Source organism: Pangasianodon hypophthalmus, chromosome 18 (genome assembly GCF_027358585.1).
Source record: "Pangasianodon hypophthalmus isolate fPanHyp1 chromosome 18, fPanHyp1.pri, whole genome shotgun sequence".
NCBI lineage: Eukaryota > Metazoa > Chordata > Actinopteri > Siluriformes > Pangasiidae > Pangasianodon > Pangasianodon hypophthalmus.
The window spans coordinates 10,976,339-10,994,659 of NC_069727.1; the positions used below are offsets into that span (position 1 = coordinate 10,976,339).

An 18,321-nucleotide genomic window follows, 5' to 3' on the forward strand; every position below is an offset into this window, starting at 1 on the left:
GATCTCTACTGATCAACTTCAGCATCATGTTTTTGATGCTAACTCTGATCCTACATCAATCTCAGTCAGTATCTAGTGAGTTATAAGGCCTTGTTCACAATCCTTGGACAAGCTGACTCACCTAAAGCTATGGCTGAACCTTCGCCAGGATTCCCACTGAAATCTGTCCACACTGTCTGGAAAAGCAGACTCTAACAACACTGCTAGATGTTTAGCACAATCTCTGATGAAAGTGTATATACACTAAAATGTATATTTTCCATTGTCGTAAAATGACCATTGTCATTAAAGGCAGAAAAAGATTTGACATGATTTATCTTGGTTTCATTTTTACATCACAAAAACCTGCAATTTTAACCAGGGTGTGTAGACGTTTTATATCCACTGTAGAAGTAGTATTATAGAGCTCATCATGGTTCAGTGCTTGGCTGTCTGATTTCCTCTGCTTCCCTGGTGTACTGTATTTATTAAACTGAATGATTACAACTGGGTATGAGCTGTAAACAGGTCAAAACACATGAGTCTATCCACTTCTGAATGATGAACAGTGGAGCTGGGCTGCAGAGAGGGGAAAAGACACTACATCTTCCAGCTTTCCTGTTTGTTTGACAGGAGGTGGGAAAGTGCTGTTAGAGCAAATGCTTCTCACAATGGCTCTCATTTATCAATCTTCTAGTAAAGTTTTATATAACTGGTTGCATAAGCCAAACCTAAATAAAAATGTCCACCAGATTTACAGACGTATCAGAAACACTGATTTCGTCAGTCTCATGTGCATATGTGAACTCATCTGTATTTAGTCATGCCCAGAAGACACCATAAAAGGTAAAGCCATAGAGGGCTGGAAACATGAAATGATGACTAAACTGGAAAAAGAAAAGATATTTCTCAGCGGTAGAAGCAGAAGAATTAAAATATTAAAAATATTATTTGAATGGTGAATTAAGTGTGAATTAAGTGAGGTGAAAAGTAAATGGTTTGTCATGAAAACAGAGAGGAATATAATCTACATTGTACCCAGGTGATCACGGACAAAAAGTACATCACACAGGGAAACAGCTATTTTAATTTGTTTTTGTGTCTTGGTGACTGTCAGCCAGAAGTCTGCAATTAAGATACCTCTCATGCATCAGTGGAGCACTTATTTCTATTTAAAAGGTGTCAGTAACAAGAAATGTAAGCACTGATAAACTGAACATGCAAAAAGGTTGTTTTGCTAGTTGAATTTTGCTGGCTCTGAAGTGTTACACAGCATTTAAAGAAGATTTAATAAACAAAACTGATTTATAAGCCAGATTTCATGTTCTGAAAAAATCATACATCTCCAAATATCTGTTCCCTCATAAGCATGGTGCTCCCTAAATCTTCTGTTAGCTGAGGTATTTGGTTACCACTTTAGGCTAATCACAGACTGGCCCATCCTCCTTCTGCATTTCTTTTGTCCTAATCGAATGACTGGTCTTATTTGTCTTAATTTTTGGATTTGTGTTGGCTTGCTTCCACCATTTTTCATAGTTAATATTTATTTAATTAATGCCTTTAATATGAAACAACTGGGTTTCACAAAATTTCCTGAGGATCTGTTTTTGATAGAAACTACAAAGCACATCTGTAAGTTGCTCTTGGTAAATGATTTCCGAATAAATCCATTCGTATCCAGCTTTATAAATGAGGCCCAATGTGTTTAAAGAACTTACAATACAAGTAAACCAGCATTAGAATTTGGCTAAGATCTTTATTTATTCACATTAATTCATAAGCAATTATGGACAGTTCCACATGGCCTTAACTCATAAGATGGAAAGGAGACCAACCGGTCATGGGTGGATTAGTGGCAACTGTGGAATTAAGCCTTTAACTAGTGATTTGTAGGTTTGTTGTTTGTTTGTTTTGTCACAGGCTCCAGTTTCTACATTTCTAGGTAGTTTAATGTAATAAACAGATATATGCAGAAAATAGAACAGAAATGTTTGAATCTCCTCTGTTAGTTTTGAAACTCCACTCCCCTCTCCCAAGTGTAAACCAGTACACAGATTTAATGTTTAAATGTCTCAATACAGCTGATTCATGAGATCTAATGCCATGAGATCTAAGAAAAAAAACAAAAACTGTTAACTAATTCCCTTGAAATTCCAGCTAATTATAACTTCTTATAATATAATTAAGAAGTGTAATATATTAATAAAATATCATAGGACAAAAAACATTGTTACCATTATCTAGATTTGCAACTGTTTAGTGCTCAAACTATCCATATCTGTTTTCGTATTCAGATTTAAACTGGAAATGGGCATGGTATATACCAACACTGTTATAAAACTGTTATGAAACTGTTATTTTAACAACAACAGCTATCAAATAATATTTTATATTTATTTCAGTTTTGGGTTTGTTACATTCCAAGAAAGACCAGAAAAGTTTGCTGTACATGCTATCAGAATCTACTATGAAGTTGCAGTGCTGCTGCGAGTAAAACTGGATCCTTTAAAATTGTATGATTTTTCTTTTAATAAAGACGAAAAGTGATAATTTAAACATGACAAAAATATGCACAATGAAAGTACAAGTTCTTCAATATTTTTAAAATTAATTAAATGGATTATTTCTAGAGAGCCCCACAGAGATATGCTGCCATGTGCACAGTGCATGTTCATATAGAGCTAGTTTGTATAGAATGTCTTTGTTTGCTGCAGCATTACAATTTCCCTTCGTTGAAACTGCGGGACCCAAACCTGTTCCAGCATGACAATGCCCCTGTGCACAAAGCAACGTCTGTGAAGACGTGGTTTGCCAATGTGGAGTGGAAGAACTTGAGTGGCCTTCACAGAGCCCTGACCACAACCCCACTGAACACCTTTGGGATGAAATGCAATGCTGACTCCACCCCAGGCCTCCTCATCTAACATCAATAGTTGACCTCACTAATGCTCTTGTGCACAAATCCCCACAGCCATGCTCTGAAATCTAGTAGAAAGCCTTCTGTGTGAGCTATACGGAGTTCTATATATGAAAGCACATTTCTTGTGTTTGTACAGAAATATGGTAGAAACATGGTTTTGTTTAGGTCGGGCTAAGACCGAAAAGTACATCTCTTATTAGTATAACGTTATAATATCGTTATAATATAACGTTATAATATCCGTATATTGCGGATATATACTGCTGTTCAGAAATGCGCACCACCATTAACTTTTTTCCCTCAAAAAGACTGAAAAAGAAGAAAATGTCTACTCCTATGGCTGACTATGGACTAGTTTCAAGTCCTTGGGAGGTTTTTGAGTTGTAGTTAGGGTAAGTATTTTGCTGAAGCCTGGAAACCCTCCCCACCAGCTTCTGCAAGCTGTTCTTTAAAGTTCCATATTAAAGAAAAACCTCATGTTACTTTCTCCATTTAGTTCTACAGGATCCAGATGCATACTCAGTCTGAAGCTTTCTGGCAAAACAACAACAGGAAAAGGCAAATACTCTGCCTGTTGTTCATTCATTTTTTGTTGAGAACGCATTATCTGTTCAATCAGAATAGTGTATTTTTTTTTTTTGGCTACATCCCTAATGCATTTGCATCTTTACATGTATTCATCCCATCCAGACTTTTTACTAAAAAACAAACAAACATATTTCTGTAAAAATTGACCACACACACAAAATTTACACATAACGAGGGCCTAGACCTGGGGGGGGGGATTCCACAAAGTGTGCTAATAAAAGCAGGGCTTATTTGAAATAGCCCTGCTTAGTTTAGCACAAACCTTCAATTCAGGCTCAGTGAGTTCCATCAATGAAATTCAGGTTCAAAATATCCCTGCTAATTCAAGCTGGAATTTGCCAATATACATATATATACATATATATATATATATATATATATATATATATGTACCCAGCCCTAGCAGCTGAGAGATGATATAGCAATATAGCAGTGAATATTCACTCCAGCTGAGCAACGACTTATAATTAAATTATACAATGAGGAGGACATTCATTTAGGATGTGGTGTTAGAGAAACTTGAAGGACATGTTACTTTCTCATTGTACCGACAAACTGTGACGTCAATGAAATCTGTGTCCAACTACGAGTCCCAGAGTACTACACAGCCTACAAACATGCCTGCCAAGGACTACACCACGCAGCCATCACAAACCCTCTTATGTTCACATTTACCATCATTCTGATTGTACACACCTGGGCTCAATTACAATCACAGCCACACTCACAGTACTCTCAGTTCACACACACATTTGCGAAGTATACACTCAGTGTCCTCTACCTGTTGCTGCCAAGCCTTTTTTGTATTTTGCTATCACATTTCCCTGGTACTGATCTTTTTCTGGTTTTCTGTTTTTTGCCCATAGTCATGCCTAGAACATACTGTTTGTTGATTGCCTGACCATTGCCTGCTTGTTGATTACGTAAAATAAAATCTCTGTTACCCGAATAACACTGAATGCAAGCAGTGCCTTGAAAGGTTTGAAAAGAGCTAGTTTGTATAGAATGTCTTGTTTGCTGCAGCATTACAATTTCCCTTCATTGAAACTAAGGGACCCAAACCTGTTCCAGCATGACAGTGCCCCTGTGAAGACGTGGTTTGCCAAGTTTGGAGTGGAAGAACTTGAGTGGCCTTCACAGAGCCCTGACCTCAACCCCACTGAACACCTTTGGGATGAAATGCAATGCTGACTCCATCCCATGCCTCCTCATCCAACATCAGTAGCTGACCTCACTAATGCTCTTGTGGCTGAATGAACACAAATCCCTACAGCCATGCTCTGAAATCTAGTAGAAAGCCTTCCCAGAAGAGTGGAGGTTATTATAACAGTAAAGGGGGAATAAATCTGAAATGGGATGTTCAACAAGCATGTATGGGTGTGATGGTCAGGTGTCTACAAACTTCTGCCCATATAGTGTATATTTAAACCATTTGTGCATTCAAAATGTACCTATCAGCATACATTTATGATAAATGAACACATTTAAGAGGAGTTGATGATGTGTCATTAGTCTTCTAAGCTGAATTTTTTGTCCAGCCCCCTTGACATTAGACTAAGTGTATGTACTGTTGGCCTCTATATGGACTAAATGTGGCCTGTTACCTAAAATGAGTTTGACACTCGTGCTGTGCTGCAGAGGTTGCATCATCTGCACAAGGCACAATTATATGATATCCTTGGAAAGAGATTTGACTCCTCATAGCAAGCTCAGTCCCACAGTGGAGGAAGTGCTCTCTCTATTTCATCACTCATCCCTACCTTCCGACTTGGCAAGGAGCCTTAGGAGAATGGGGCTAGCGACTAAGCTATACTGGATACTTTCACAGAGCTGCTGTTTGTGGAAGGAAAAGAGGAAAAGAGTGAGGGAGAGAAGTGGCATGACCAGAAGAATGCACTCCTCCATTCTTCCCATTATCTTTCAGCACAGCTTCGCTTTGGGCCTTGTTTTGACACAAGTGCCAACATATGCTTTTGTTCAAGCAGATGGGGAATGGGCAAAGAAGCTTCCATTATCCCTGAACTAGCTTTACAATCAATGAGGCTGCTGCTTAAAGTCTGAGAAACTATTCTCCGCAAACCCACCTGGCCAGGTTGAAGACGTCGTCAATCAGGCCAGCACGATTGCCTACAGAGATGATCTACAGTCAGGAAGAAAATAGAGAAAAAAGTTTAATTGTAGTGGAGTACAATAATACAGAAGACAAGAAAGGCAGGGTAGTTGGAACTAATGAACAGACAATGAAACAAAAGGAGAAGCCAAAAAAAGGCACAAGTTTATGAAAAAAAGAAAAATGATTAGTGAGAGGATAAAAAGAATAGGAGTTAAATTGAGAGTAAAAGCAGAAATAGATGAAATAAGGCACAGAATGAGAGAGAAATGAGTCGCTGCATACTGTGGGGTTGATCATCAACTGCTGAATAAGGAGCCTCCAGTTGTGAAGGTCATAGTTCACCCTGAAGTAGCCTGTTTGATTGATGTTTCCCAGCAACCACATCTTCTCGTCTATGTGGCCCACAGAGTGCATCTCTATAAATATACATGGAAAAATAGCAAGGTGATAATGCTTAAAAGCACAACCTGAAATCATTAGAACATCCACGTTTTATTCCCTTTCCAAAAACAGATGCACTTAGAGGTTGGGTGATAAATGGGGGTACTAATGGGAATGTCTATATTCACTCAGGCCTTTTATTGTGGAAATTGTGCTCTGACTGTAGTAGTTTCTAATGAATCTGCTCATCGTTGTTCATTCATTACAGGAAGGTGAACCTCAGGGAAACCTCCAGAAACCTTATGGAAGATGAAATGAAATGTTCCATAGCACAAATGACTTTTTTGCTGAAACAAATGAGACTGTCCAGTGGCAACAATACACTGTATGCTTCAATGGTTCTCATAAACAAATACTTCATAGACTCCTGAGTGTGTCACTCACATTTCTTATGCCAACAAGCATTTAAAGAATTATTTCAACATTCCTCTTCATTTCCTTTAGATTAAAGGAGAAAACGAGCTCTCTTACTCTACAGGACTATGTATCATGTATCCATTTATCCTGTTCTGCAAGGGGACATTCATTTCCTTTCCTTCAAATTCTGTTTATTCAGTTCAATCGATGCTATCATGTGTCATAATATTAATATTAAAGCTTTGGCTAGTCTTAATAGAGATAAAAACACACTGCTTGAGTGCTTCACACCACTTGACAGTTGTTTAAGGTTTCCAGAGAGAAAAACCTTGTGGGCACAACCTTCACGGGCTGCATGCAGTCTAATGCATATAAATCTACAACAAATCCCTTTTGGGTTCTCTGTTGGATTTAAAGGTTCTGGCAACACATGTCTGTATGTGAAAAATTCTTTGTGATACTAAAGATTTCTCACTTAATAACAGTTTACATTAAAATTTTTGTTACTGTGAATAGTTAAGTGAGTAGAAGATATCTTGGAGACTTATCTCCAAAAGGCATAAAGTTAAAGATGAAACATTCTTTTTCAACATTTTTAAGCAAGAATAGTGTATTATTTTTGTTTTATGCAATATTAGCATTAAAAAAAGGAAAGGGGCACTTAAGCTCTCAGATACCTTTTACCAAGGTCTCAGATCTTAATTAGCTTGTTAGAGCTTTAACTTGTTCACAATCATCGTTAAGAAAGGCCAGGTGATGCAAATTTCAAAGCTTTATAAATACTCTGACCATGGACTCCTCTAAGCAGCTGCCTAGCACTCTGAAAATTAAAATAATTGATGCCCACAAAGCACCAGAAGGCTATAAGAAGATAGCAAAGCGTTTCCAGGTAGCTGTTTCCTCGGTTTGTAATGTAATTAAGAAAAGGCAGTTAAGAGGAATGGTGGAGGTCAAGCTGAGGTCTGGAAGACCAAGAAAACTTTCAGAGAGAACTACTCATAGGATTGTTAGAAAGGCAAATCAAAACCCCTGTTTGACTGCAAAAGACTTTCAGGAAGATTTAGCAGACTTTGGAGTGGTGGTGCACTGTTCTACTGTGCAGTGACATCCACACAAATATACAAGCCTGATTTTGGGGTTGTCCTGTGGACTGATGAAGTTAAAATAGAACATTTTGGCCACAATGAGCAAAGGAATGTTTGGAGAAAAAAGGGAGCAAATTTCATGAAAAGTACACCTCTCCAACTGTTAAACACGGGGTAGATCGATCATGCTTTGGCCTTGTGTTGCAGCCAGTGGCATGGGAAATATTTCATTGGTAGAGGGAAGAGTGGATTCAATTAAATACCAGGAAATTCTGGAAGCAAACATCACACCATCTGTAAAAAAGCTGAAGACGAAAAGAGGATGGCTTCTACAACAGGATAATGATCCTAAGAAGTCCTCAGAAGAGCAGTACATGCAAGACAGCCCAAGAATCTCACAGAGCTAGAAGCTTTTTGCAAGAAAAGAAAACAACTGAGAGACTCTTAGCTGGCTACAAAAAAAAGCATGTACAAGCTGTGATACCTGATGTGTTACTAAGTATTGACCATGCAGGGTGCCCAAACTTTTGCTTTGGGCCCTTTTCCTTATTTTGTTATTTTGTAACTGTAAAAGATGGAAATAAATATGTAATTTTGCTTGAAATATTAAAGAAATGTCATCTTTATGCCTTTTGGAAATCAGATAATCTTTTACTCACTTAGCTATCCACACTAACAGAAATTTTGACAAGAGGTGCTCAAACTTTTGCATGCCACTGTATATATCCCTAACTACACTAAAACTTACAAAAAGGCTGTGTGACTGTAGTAGTCCTAGTAAAGTCCGTAAGAATGCCGGTGTTGAACTTCCACAATGCTTTTGTTTGTAGAGTCATTGCCTGGTGTCCACACTACACTGCTACATCCTTGAAGCTAGCTTAAAAAGCTACTCTGATCAGTTTCATTCTGGGTTGCACAGGTACAAAGAGGATGAGTGAGTTCCTTCATTTTTTTTGTAGAGTAATGGGGGAGCAGCTGGCTAATTCTGATTGGTACCCAAGGCCACCTCTACCAAATATAGCACTGACAACTCAAATTGGCCATAAGAACTGTAGAAAAAAGAAATCCAGAAACCTTATAATTTTAAATAAATAAATAAATAAAAAAAACAAACTAATGATCAGTTTAAAAAAAGTCTTTCGCAGTTGTCGATAAATTCACCACAGTATTAAGCTAATTATAAAAATAGGTTGTCTGGGGTTTTAACAGACCTGTTTCACTATTTGGTGGTTAGCTGTGTTGTGTCAGAGATAAGAAACGTGGGCAATGGAAGTTTACTGAAAAATGGAACAAGTTAAATGGTGACACAAGAAGAGTACCTTTTCAATAGGGAACCTCAGCCAGGAAGACCCTGCCTAATTTGAATTCAAAACATTTTAGGGAAAATAGGAGCAATTACACTAACCTTGTTGCATAAGTGTGCACACCCTTTTATAATTGGGGATGTGGCTGTGTTCAGAATGAACCAATCACATTCAATCTCACGTTCAAAAGTAATTTTCATACAGCTGTCATCAATTAAATTATGATTAACCCCAAATAAAGACCACCTGTTTCTGAAGGATTTTTTCATCTGACTGCTGAAGCCATGGTTTGCAAGAGCCAAGAGCTGACAAAGCCTGTACAGGGTTTCACTGTCGAAAGGAATCAATAAGGAGAGGGGTATAAAAATTTTCCAAAATATTAGATGTACCATGGAACACCGTGAAGGCCATCATCAACAAGTGGAAAAAATGGAGCACCACAGTGACATTGCCAAGAACAAAATGTCCCTCAAAATTTATAAAATGACAAGACAAAAGCTTACCAGGGAGGCTGCCAAGAGACCTACAGCAACATTAAAGGAGCTGCAGAAATATCTGACTACTGAATCTAAGTACTGATTACTCTCTGCATGTGACATCAATCTCTTGTATTCTTCACACGTTTGGGCTATGGGGTAGGATGGCTAGACACACTTAGAAGCCCTTTCTCACAAAAAAAAGACATCTAAGCCCAACAAAATCACCCCAAACCATGTAGCAAAATGTGGTATGGTCTGAGGGGACAAATTCTAAAAGGTATAATGATTCCATAATTCTAAAAGGTATGTTTGGCACAAAGAAAAAGAACACCATACCCAAGGTAAAGCATGGTGGTGGCAACATCACGCTTTAGGGCTGCTTTTCTTCAGCCAGAACTGGAGCTTTTTATAAAGGTGGAGGGAATCATGAATAGCTACAAATACGAGCCAATTTTAGTGCAAAACTTTCAGGTGTCTGCTAGTAAGCTGGAGATGAAAAGGAATTTCACCTTTCTGTACAACAGTGACCCAAAGCACACATCCAAATCAACAAAGGAATGGCCAAAGAAGATCAATGCTTTTAAATGGCCTAGCCAGAGCCCAGACCTGCTAAAAATCTGTTGGGTGACCTGAAGCAGGCTGTGCACAGGAGATGCCCTTACAATTTGATGTATTTAGAATGTTTTTGCATGAAAGAGTGGAAAAAAATTGCCAAGTCAGGATGTGCCACGCTGATAGACTCTTACCCAAAAAGACTGAGTGGTATAATAAAATCAACAGTATTAGTTTAGGGGTGTGCACACTTATGTAACTAGGTTACTGTAAGTTTTTTTTTTTACCTATAAAAGTTTCTGATTGTTTTTTTTACTTTATTTGTATACTTTGCAATCGCACATTAAAGCGACATGGGGCAGTCGTGGCCTAATGGATAGAGAGTTGGACTTGCAATCTGAAGCTGAACCTGAAGGTTGTGGGTTTGAGTCTCAGGTCCGGCAGGGATTGTAGGTGGGGGGAGTGAATGACCAGTGCTCTCTTCCACCCTCAATACCGCGAATGAGGTGAGACCCTTGAGCAAGGCACCGAACCCCCAACTGCTCCCCGGGCGCCGCTGCAGCCCTGGGGGCGTGTTCACTACTGTGTGTGCACTTGGATGGGTTAAATGCAGTGCACAAATTCCGAGTATGTGTCACCATTCTTGGCTGCAAGTCACTTCGCTTCACTAAAGGTGAGAAAAAATCTCAGACATGATTTATCTTAGTGTCATTCTTTTATTTCACAAAAACCTGCCATTTTAACAGCAATATTTAGACTTTTTATATCCATTGTACAACACTTAAGAACAACACTTGCTATTTTGACAGTACTTTCAAATGTATCGCTTTGATGCTAGATTGTGAGGGTTCAGCTAAAATAACAGGAACATAATTTTCCATGGGGTTATTTCAAATGGAATCATGATGGAACATTACTGAACCTTAGTCCTGATTTGGGATAAATACCCTTACCTCAGTATATGGCAGTGTCTGTGAAAGCATGGTAGTGTATCAGACAAGTTATTCTTCTGTACAATTCTGTTTGTGCTGTATATGAAGAGAACTTGCCTGTTCTTTTAGAGACCCATATGACAGTCTCAGATGATATGTGACTGGCGTTTCCCACTGCTAGGGTCAATGGGATCTGCCACTGGAAACTAAGAGAGACAGAGAGGTAGAGAAGTGTCAGTGTCATTCCTGATCAGAGATTTATCTCGAAGCAATAACAGAGAAAGAAGTCGAAAAGAAAGAAATTCAGACTGCCCTCAGGTACATCTCTAATCATCATACATTATATAACTTTAGGCTGATAAACATGAAGGTTGTTACAAATGTGAACGTAACAAGATCACATCAACTTAGAGGTTGTAAAACATACACCATGCCTCTATGCACAGACAGTGATCAACATTCATGCTGCATTTACTGTACATGTACTTTATCATTGCCTGGTCATGAAGCACTTGTGCTGTGTCTGTGCATCTCAATCCTATCACAGCCTTTAAAACTCTGCCTGACAGCTATTATGCACATGTATGCTCTGTCAAAATGGCAAGCACTCAGATGGTCATGGTCTGCTGCCTGCCAATGCTAATTACCTCGAACAAAAAGACCCACTACAGAGTAATTAATGCCATTACAGCACAGTAAATGTCATGTAGAGCCAGACAATATGCAGCTTTTTATCCCTGTCTGTATAAAGACCCTTGATTATGTAATAACACCATTCATGTAAGTATTTAAAAACATATTAGCATCAGGTTTAAATCTTAGTTTAAAGGGAGTCATATTGTCCTTGTCTGAAATGTGTATCTGAAAAATAAAATTTTAAAAATAAACATTGAAAATAAACTTCTTTTCTTAGGGAATATCTTACAAAACAATACAACATAATGGAATTCAGAAATATTTCCAAAATGACATTTATGGGGTTATGAGTGTCCCTAACAAGACTTCTGAACACTGATGACTATATTTATCAGTGTTTGAGAAAGTGAAATGGCAAGCAATATATATCTGATTGTAACCTATGCAAACCGTAAATTAAAAGTTTTTCGTGCAGTTTTTGAGTAGTCTGAGTGGTCAGTGGTGTTTTGAGTGGTGGGAGTTTTGCTGAAACCTGGCAACAGTCCCTACAAGTTTCTGCAAGCTGTTCTTTAAATTTCAACATCAAAACATTAAATCATTAAAGACTTTTCTTCCAAAATGATTCAAATAATTGTTTTAACAGTTTTAAATTGTTGTAATCTTTTAAAGACTAAGGTTTGCTATCAACTCTGTAAACTGCTCTGAGTCTTTTGTTCCCAGGCCTGTTATGTTCAGCCAAATGGTACATGCTGTTTTGCCAGACTTGGTTAAGAATGAAAGAATTTTGTTTGAGAAACATAATTTGACAAAAGTTGTAATCATGTTTGAAACAGAAACAGTTATTGGTAGTGGACATTTGGACCCTGCTGAACATCACCAAACAGATGAAAAAGTATAGTAATACATAGGGACAAAGAGCGAATTCATTTTTGGCATGTGGCCAATCAGGCTTTTTTCATTCATTTTCACAAAGTTTATTTCATCTGAATAACAGAAAAGGAGGATATGTGGTAGGTTATTATGACCAATGGCAAGATGTTATGCCAGGCCTGCACGAAAAAAAGAAAGAAAAACTTGCCTGAGAATAATAGATATAGTACATCACTCATCAGCTCTACGCTGAGAGAACAAACAACAATTTTAAAGTCTATAACTCATAGAACAGATATCACACACACAATATATATATCCAAAAGTTTGTAAACATCTGACCATCACACCCATATGAGGTTCTTCCCAAAACTGTTGCCACAAAGTCTGAAGCACACAACTATATAGGTTGTCTTTGTTAATGTAACATTACAATTTCCCTTCACTGGATCTAAGAGGCTCAAACCTGTTCCAGCATGACAATACTCCTGTGCACAAAACAAGGTCCATGAAGACATGGTTTGTCAAGGCTGGAGTGTCCTTCTGACCTCAACCGCACTGAACACTTTTGGGATGAACTGGAATGCCGACTGCACCCCAGGCTTCCTCACTCAACATCAGTGCCTGATCTAACTAATGCTCTTATGGCTGAATGATCCCCATAGCCATGTTCCAAAATCTAGGGGAAAGCCTTCCCAGAAGAGTGGAGGTTATTATAACATCAAGGGGGACTAAATCTCGAATGGGATGTTCAACAAGCACACATCAGTGTTATAATCAGGTGTCCACAAACCTTTGGCCATATAGTGTGTGTGTGACCAGCTGGCATTTAAATCAGCTGATCCTAGAGTACCCCCACCAAAATCAACCTGCATTGAGCTCCAGCAAATCATGGTAAAGTTTAATGCAATTTTGCTTCAATAACAGCACCTGGTGTGGTCTAACAGCTAGCTGAACACAATGAGATATGCTCAGATCTCTGCCTCACTCACCTGGAGCGTGGAGCTAACGTAATTAAGGGGAGTAACTGCATCACCCCCATTACAGTCATGCTGCTCGGCGGGTGACAAGGAAATCAATTTGTGGCTCCAACCTCTAATTCGATTTAGTTATCTATTTTCTCCATGACTGCTGCTGAGGACGTGATCTCCTTTGCAAACACAGGATGGTGACATTATCATATAAACGAGAGATGGTTGTTTTAGAAAGGTACCTTTTAACAACAAGCCAAGTGGTGTAATTCTAATTAATCTCCCGTCCAGAATGATTTGTGTCAGGAACTGCAATGCATGCTACCTGACCATCCTGTGATGAATTATAAATGGATTGTAGAGACAATCTCTTCCTTTTTAATTACTTCCATTTACTCACACAGTGATGCTCTTGAATGAATTAGGCTCTCTAAATCGCTCAGACTTTAAAACATCACATGTGACTACAGAGGATGAGCATCTGCTTAATCTAAGAGACCACATGCTGAATGTTAAATGATCACATGCTGCTGAGGAAATTTGAAACTAGTGTAGACATACTGTTATGCACGGATTATGTGTTAATTTTTCACTGGAAATTTCATAGTGCATGTTTAATGTTAAATGTTTCCTAATCCTGCTCCTTTAGTCTTGATTTAGCATGAAATTTTCTGATTTGGGTTTTGAAAGAATAATGGCCAACTTCAGACGCAGATGAAGGAAAACCCAAAGGTAAAGCCTTTATAATGTCTAGTAAAATGTGGCCTGTGAGTTTAGTTTAATTTTAATAACAATAATGTGCCACATGACACATAATCTGGATATATAACACTGGATCGTATATATAACACTGATCTTTTAGGCATGTTTCCAAAAAAAAACAAATGTACACAAATCATTATATTTTCTTCAGAGATGTCAATAGGAGATTGAAAATCAAACACATACTGTCATAGAGAGACTGGAACACACAGTCACTACATCCTCACTTATGCCAAACTATCTATTCCCACCCGTCGTTATCACATCATTTTATCCATATGCAATACTTGCCTCTGCAAAAACATCTGAGTACAGCTGGAAAATGCAGTGACACATTTAAAGAAGAGAAACTGAAGAACATTTTAAACTAGACTGAAAAGGAATTGCTGTTTATAAAAGAAAATCTCTTTAGTAAAAAAACACTGAAACAATAACCCGTGGTTCCTGCACAATCTGTTGGTATAAATCAGTTTATTTCTGGAGCTTCACTCCACTGTGTTCTTATTGTGCAGCTGATTGTGAAGCCTGTAACTGTACTCTGAAGGGAAAAAAAAGAGTGGGTTTGAATAGCCGTGACAGAATAAGTATAGGCGAAAAATGGTACAGTTAAGCCTCTGTGTCCCTGACTGTCCCAGGCTCTTTGTTACTCCAGAGGTAACAAAGAATAGACGGCTCACTGAGGTGTCTGTGGGGTGCGGAGACAAAACCCAGCATGGTTACAGAAGAGCAGAATCCCTTACTGAGCTGACAGGTCAGAGAAGATTTAACTTACAAACCCTTCTGTGGAGGGAGAGAGAGAGAAAGAGAGGGAGAGCGCTGCTACGAAACATCTCCTCAGAAACACTGAGCAGTTTAAGGGAACTCAAACTCACACTATCTCACAGTACACACAAACACACACAATGACTAATACATGGATGCAGAGCAGAAGCATTTTAGAGTAGAGTTAGTGATTTGGTACTGAATTGGAACCAAGCCATAACCACGCAGCCTTGAGAGTGTTAGGCTTCTAGTAAAAACTGCTATCACACTGTTAGTGGATAATCACACTGTTTCTGGACAAGCAAGCAACACACATATCCACACCAGTGCATCTCAATAATTCCAAATATTTGCTCATACTGTACAGTATGTAGCAGTGAGGGCAAAGAACAACAGCCAGCAAATGCCCTTCAGTTACTCTGACCCTGGCTCTTCTTTCCTCACATCTGTTGCCCAAACACAGTACTATGTCAAAAAAGTTGCAAAACCCTGTTTTAGAACATGGGAAAGACAAGACTTCTGATCATGAGAATCAGACAATGGCTGCTTTCAGTTTTTTTTTAACTTCAGTTTTTAATGCATACATTTCCTCACCATTAGCACACCATCAGACTACCATTAGGACTTGTCAAAACACTCCAGCTCTTGTTACAAACTCACTATGTGACCCTAGGAAGAGGCACCACCTGACCAAAAGGCCATCAGAGCAAGATCAGCAACATGGCCAGCGATCTCAGCCACACCATAGACAGCTACTCCAGTGTGAACAAACACAAGACACAGTTGACCCACACTATATGGGCAAAATATGTGGACCTTCCCCAAAGCACAAAGTTGTCTAGATTGTCTAGATTATGCTGGAGCATTAAGATTTGCCTTCACTGGACCTAAGGGACTTAGCCCAAATCTGTTCCAGCATGACAGTGCCCTTGTGCAAAAAGCAAGCTCCAGAAAGAAAATGGTTTCCCAAGGTGCAGTGTGGAAGAATTTGAGCACATCTTTGGGATTTATTGAAATGCTGACTGTGCACCAGGCCTCCTCGACCAGCATTGGTACCCAACCTCACTAATGCTCTTGTTGTTGAATGAGCAGCAACCAAGTTTGGAATAGGATGTTCAACATGTACATGTACATGTATGTATGATGGTCAAGTGTCCACATGCATTTGGCCATATAGTGCATATGCATGTTAAATTCTGGAGCTGTGAATTGGAACTGTAAACACTTCATTGTAATTGTAAAGTGCTTTCCTTCTCTTTTCACTCTCTTTACATATTGTTAATTCTTGATTCTTCATGGTCCCTGTAAGACCCAGAGGCTTCCAGAGGGCATGATGGATTATTAATGACACCCCTAATGAGAACTGTCTGCTCTTGACAGTCCCATTTCTCCTCTGCAAATGCTGCAGGATTTCAGAAGGCACCTTGAGGTTACCAAAGGGTGTAGAAATAATAAACATTGAGCTGAATCAATTAGCATTTGTGATGGTTACAGAAATAAGGGGAAACAGAAATTATTAAATCTGTGTTCATGTCCTGTGTAGTAAACATTGTGCTCATGGAAAGAGTAGAAAGTCTGAGGTGTTCTCATACTGTGACCTTGGAGAGGGAAGTGCAGTAAGTTAGCTGTTACAGGACAGACCTCCATTATGGCTTCTGATTTCTTCAAGGCTCACAACCAACATTTTTGCATTTCCTGTTTCTTTCATAATAATGAAAAACTTATGCTTTGTATAGTATATACTACACAGAAATTGGTTGTACATATGCTCTGGTTGTACATATGCTCAAGGGCTTTTACAGAGGAGTCCTCAGTGCTCCAAATCATACAGATTACACACTGGATAAAGCTATCACACTGCACAAATGAATGCTTTTCTTGCTCTGGCACACCCGATTCGGTTGGGTAAATATTAAGGGTGATTGAATTGATTTAGATGAGCTGAAGCAGACTAAACAGTCAGGTGCTTCTTCCTGCCAGAACTGGACTTTGAGAGCAATAATCCTGACTACCATGTATATGGCATGAAAAAATGTAATCATATGTTAGACATTGTACCTATTGTTGAAAAAATCAGGGTTGCTGATCTTGGCTTCCATGTCATAGATGAAGTGTTCCTGGTTGATGGTCACCATGTTGTCCAGGCTCTCATTTTTGCTGATGGTGACCACGGGATAGCCCATTTGTAGAGTCCACCCATCCATCACTTCCTTTATGTTGATGTCTTTCCCTTCAGTCTGCATGGCCTGCACACAGAACACCACATCACAGCTCACAGTCATCAGAGATCTCAGAATAAAAAGTTTTACTTGTATCTTGCCGTGTATATATTTGTGCGTGTTGTCTTGTTATTATGTATATAGATTTATCAGTATTGAAAGTGCGCTTACATGCTATTATGATTTCTTTGTGTGTTTAACGCTACAACAAATTGTTCAACAGACTGCATCATGAACACCTTAAGGGTCACAAATTAGAAATGCTACATGTTTTTCTACTCTTTTTTTAAAAAAAATTGAAATCATGTGACTTCGAAGTTAAACATGGATGCTCTGCCCTGGACAATCTTCGATGGAATGGTACATAGTTACATCAAGAGTATATTCCATCAAAATTAAACTCTGCTGACTGTTTTAAGTACTGTTTTGTAATTTTCATGCATCAGTATGCTTAGTTGAATGGCAACAGTTCTCAGAACTCATCATTCAAATCAACTGCAATTTTGCTGGATATCAAAATATCCTCATGACCATTAACCCTAGGTCTACGCCAGGAGGACACTGGACAATGAGCTAATAAGGCTTAATAAGACTGGTGGACATTTTTTTTTCCTTGTATGTCTATCCTATTATATTATTCTATTCTATTTCTATTACAAGGGAGTACTAATTAACTCTTTTTACAAGAGGCCAACACACCCCTCTGGGGGCCAGCTCACACCCCTCCCTATTCCCATCGCTCTGTACACCAGCAGCTAAATGTAGAGTCACGATACTCTACATACAGAAACCCAAGAGTGTCCTGACTAATCTTATTCAAATCTTAACAGACTTGAGGCAATAAAATAATTTATTTGTTTATACTGAGTGAAAATGTTGGATAAGTATATTTCAGTACATAGTGTCCTGTGAGAAAGGGTTAATTTATTAAAGGAACGAATGGAGGTCTCCTGGTTTCCAAATCAATACTACCAAGTATATAACAATTAAATTTATAAACAAGCAAAACACAATTGAGAATCAGAATGCCTTGACCTATGGTTTAAGGAACATATTTCATTTCAATAATTAAATTTTCCACACATCACAACTTCCTACGCTCTAGAGAATTACATATTTTATGTGACAGAAGGTGTGTGGAGGCAACCCGCTGATTTAGTATTTAGTTCAACAGTTTTGAATCAACACATATTTATGGATATCTACAAACTAAGCTGAGAGAAGTAAAAGCTTCTGTTGTCACTGCCTGAGAGAGGTTATGTCTGGAGTTAAACTTAGGAGTGTTGCTGTTTCACTAAATTTCAACTAGAACCTTGGCTTTGGAAACACACTGAGACATTCTGGCTGAGAG

General features: G+C 38.5%; 1 protein-coding gene across 1 annotated transcript in view; it reads right to left on the bottom strand.

Moving 5' to 3' along the window:
- The window catches only part of LOC113531778 (thyrotropin-releasing hormone-degrading ectoenzyme), a 147,237-nt gene that overhangs the window by 21,585 nt on the left and 107,331 nt on the right, over positions 1-18,321 (bottom strand). Inside the window, exons 10-13 of the mRNA XM_026922677.3 lie at positions 16,810-16,997; positions 10,868-10,956; positions 5,883-6,016; positions 5,572-5,627 (exon numbers count right to left, since the gene is read on the bottom strand). Of these exons, the coding sequence (XP_026778478.1) occupies positions 5,572-5,627; positions 5,883-6,016; positions 10,868-10,956; positions 16,810-16,997 (467 nt within the window). The remainder of the gene's footprint in view (positions 1-5,571; positions 5,628-5,882; positions 6,017-10,867; positions 10,957-16,809; positions 16,998-18,321) is intronic.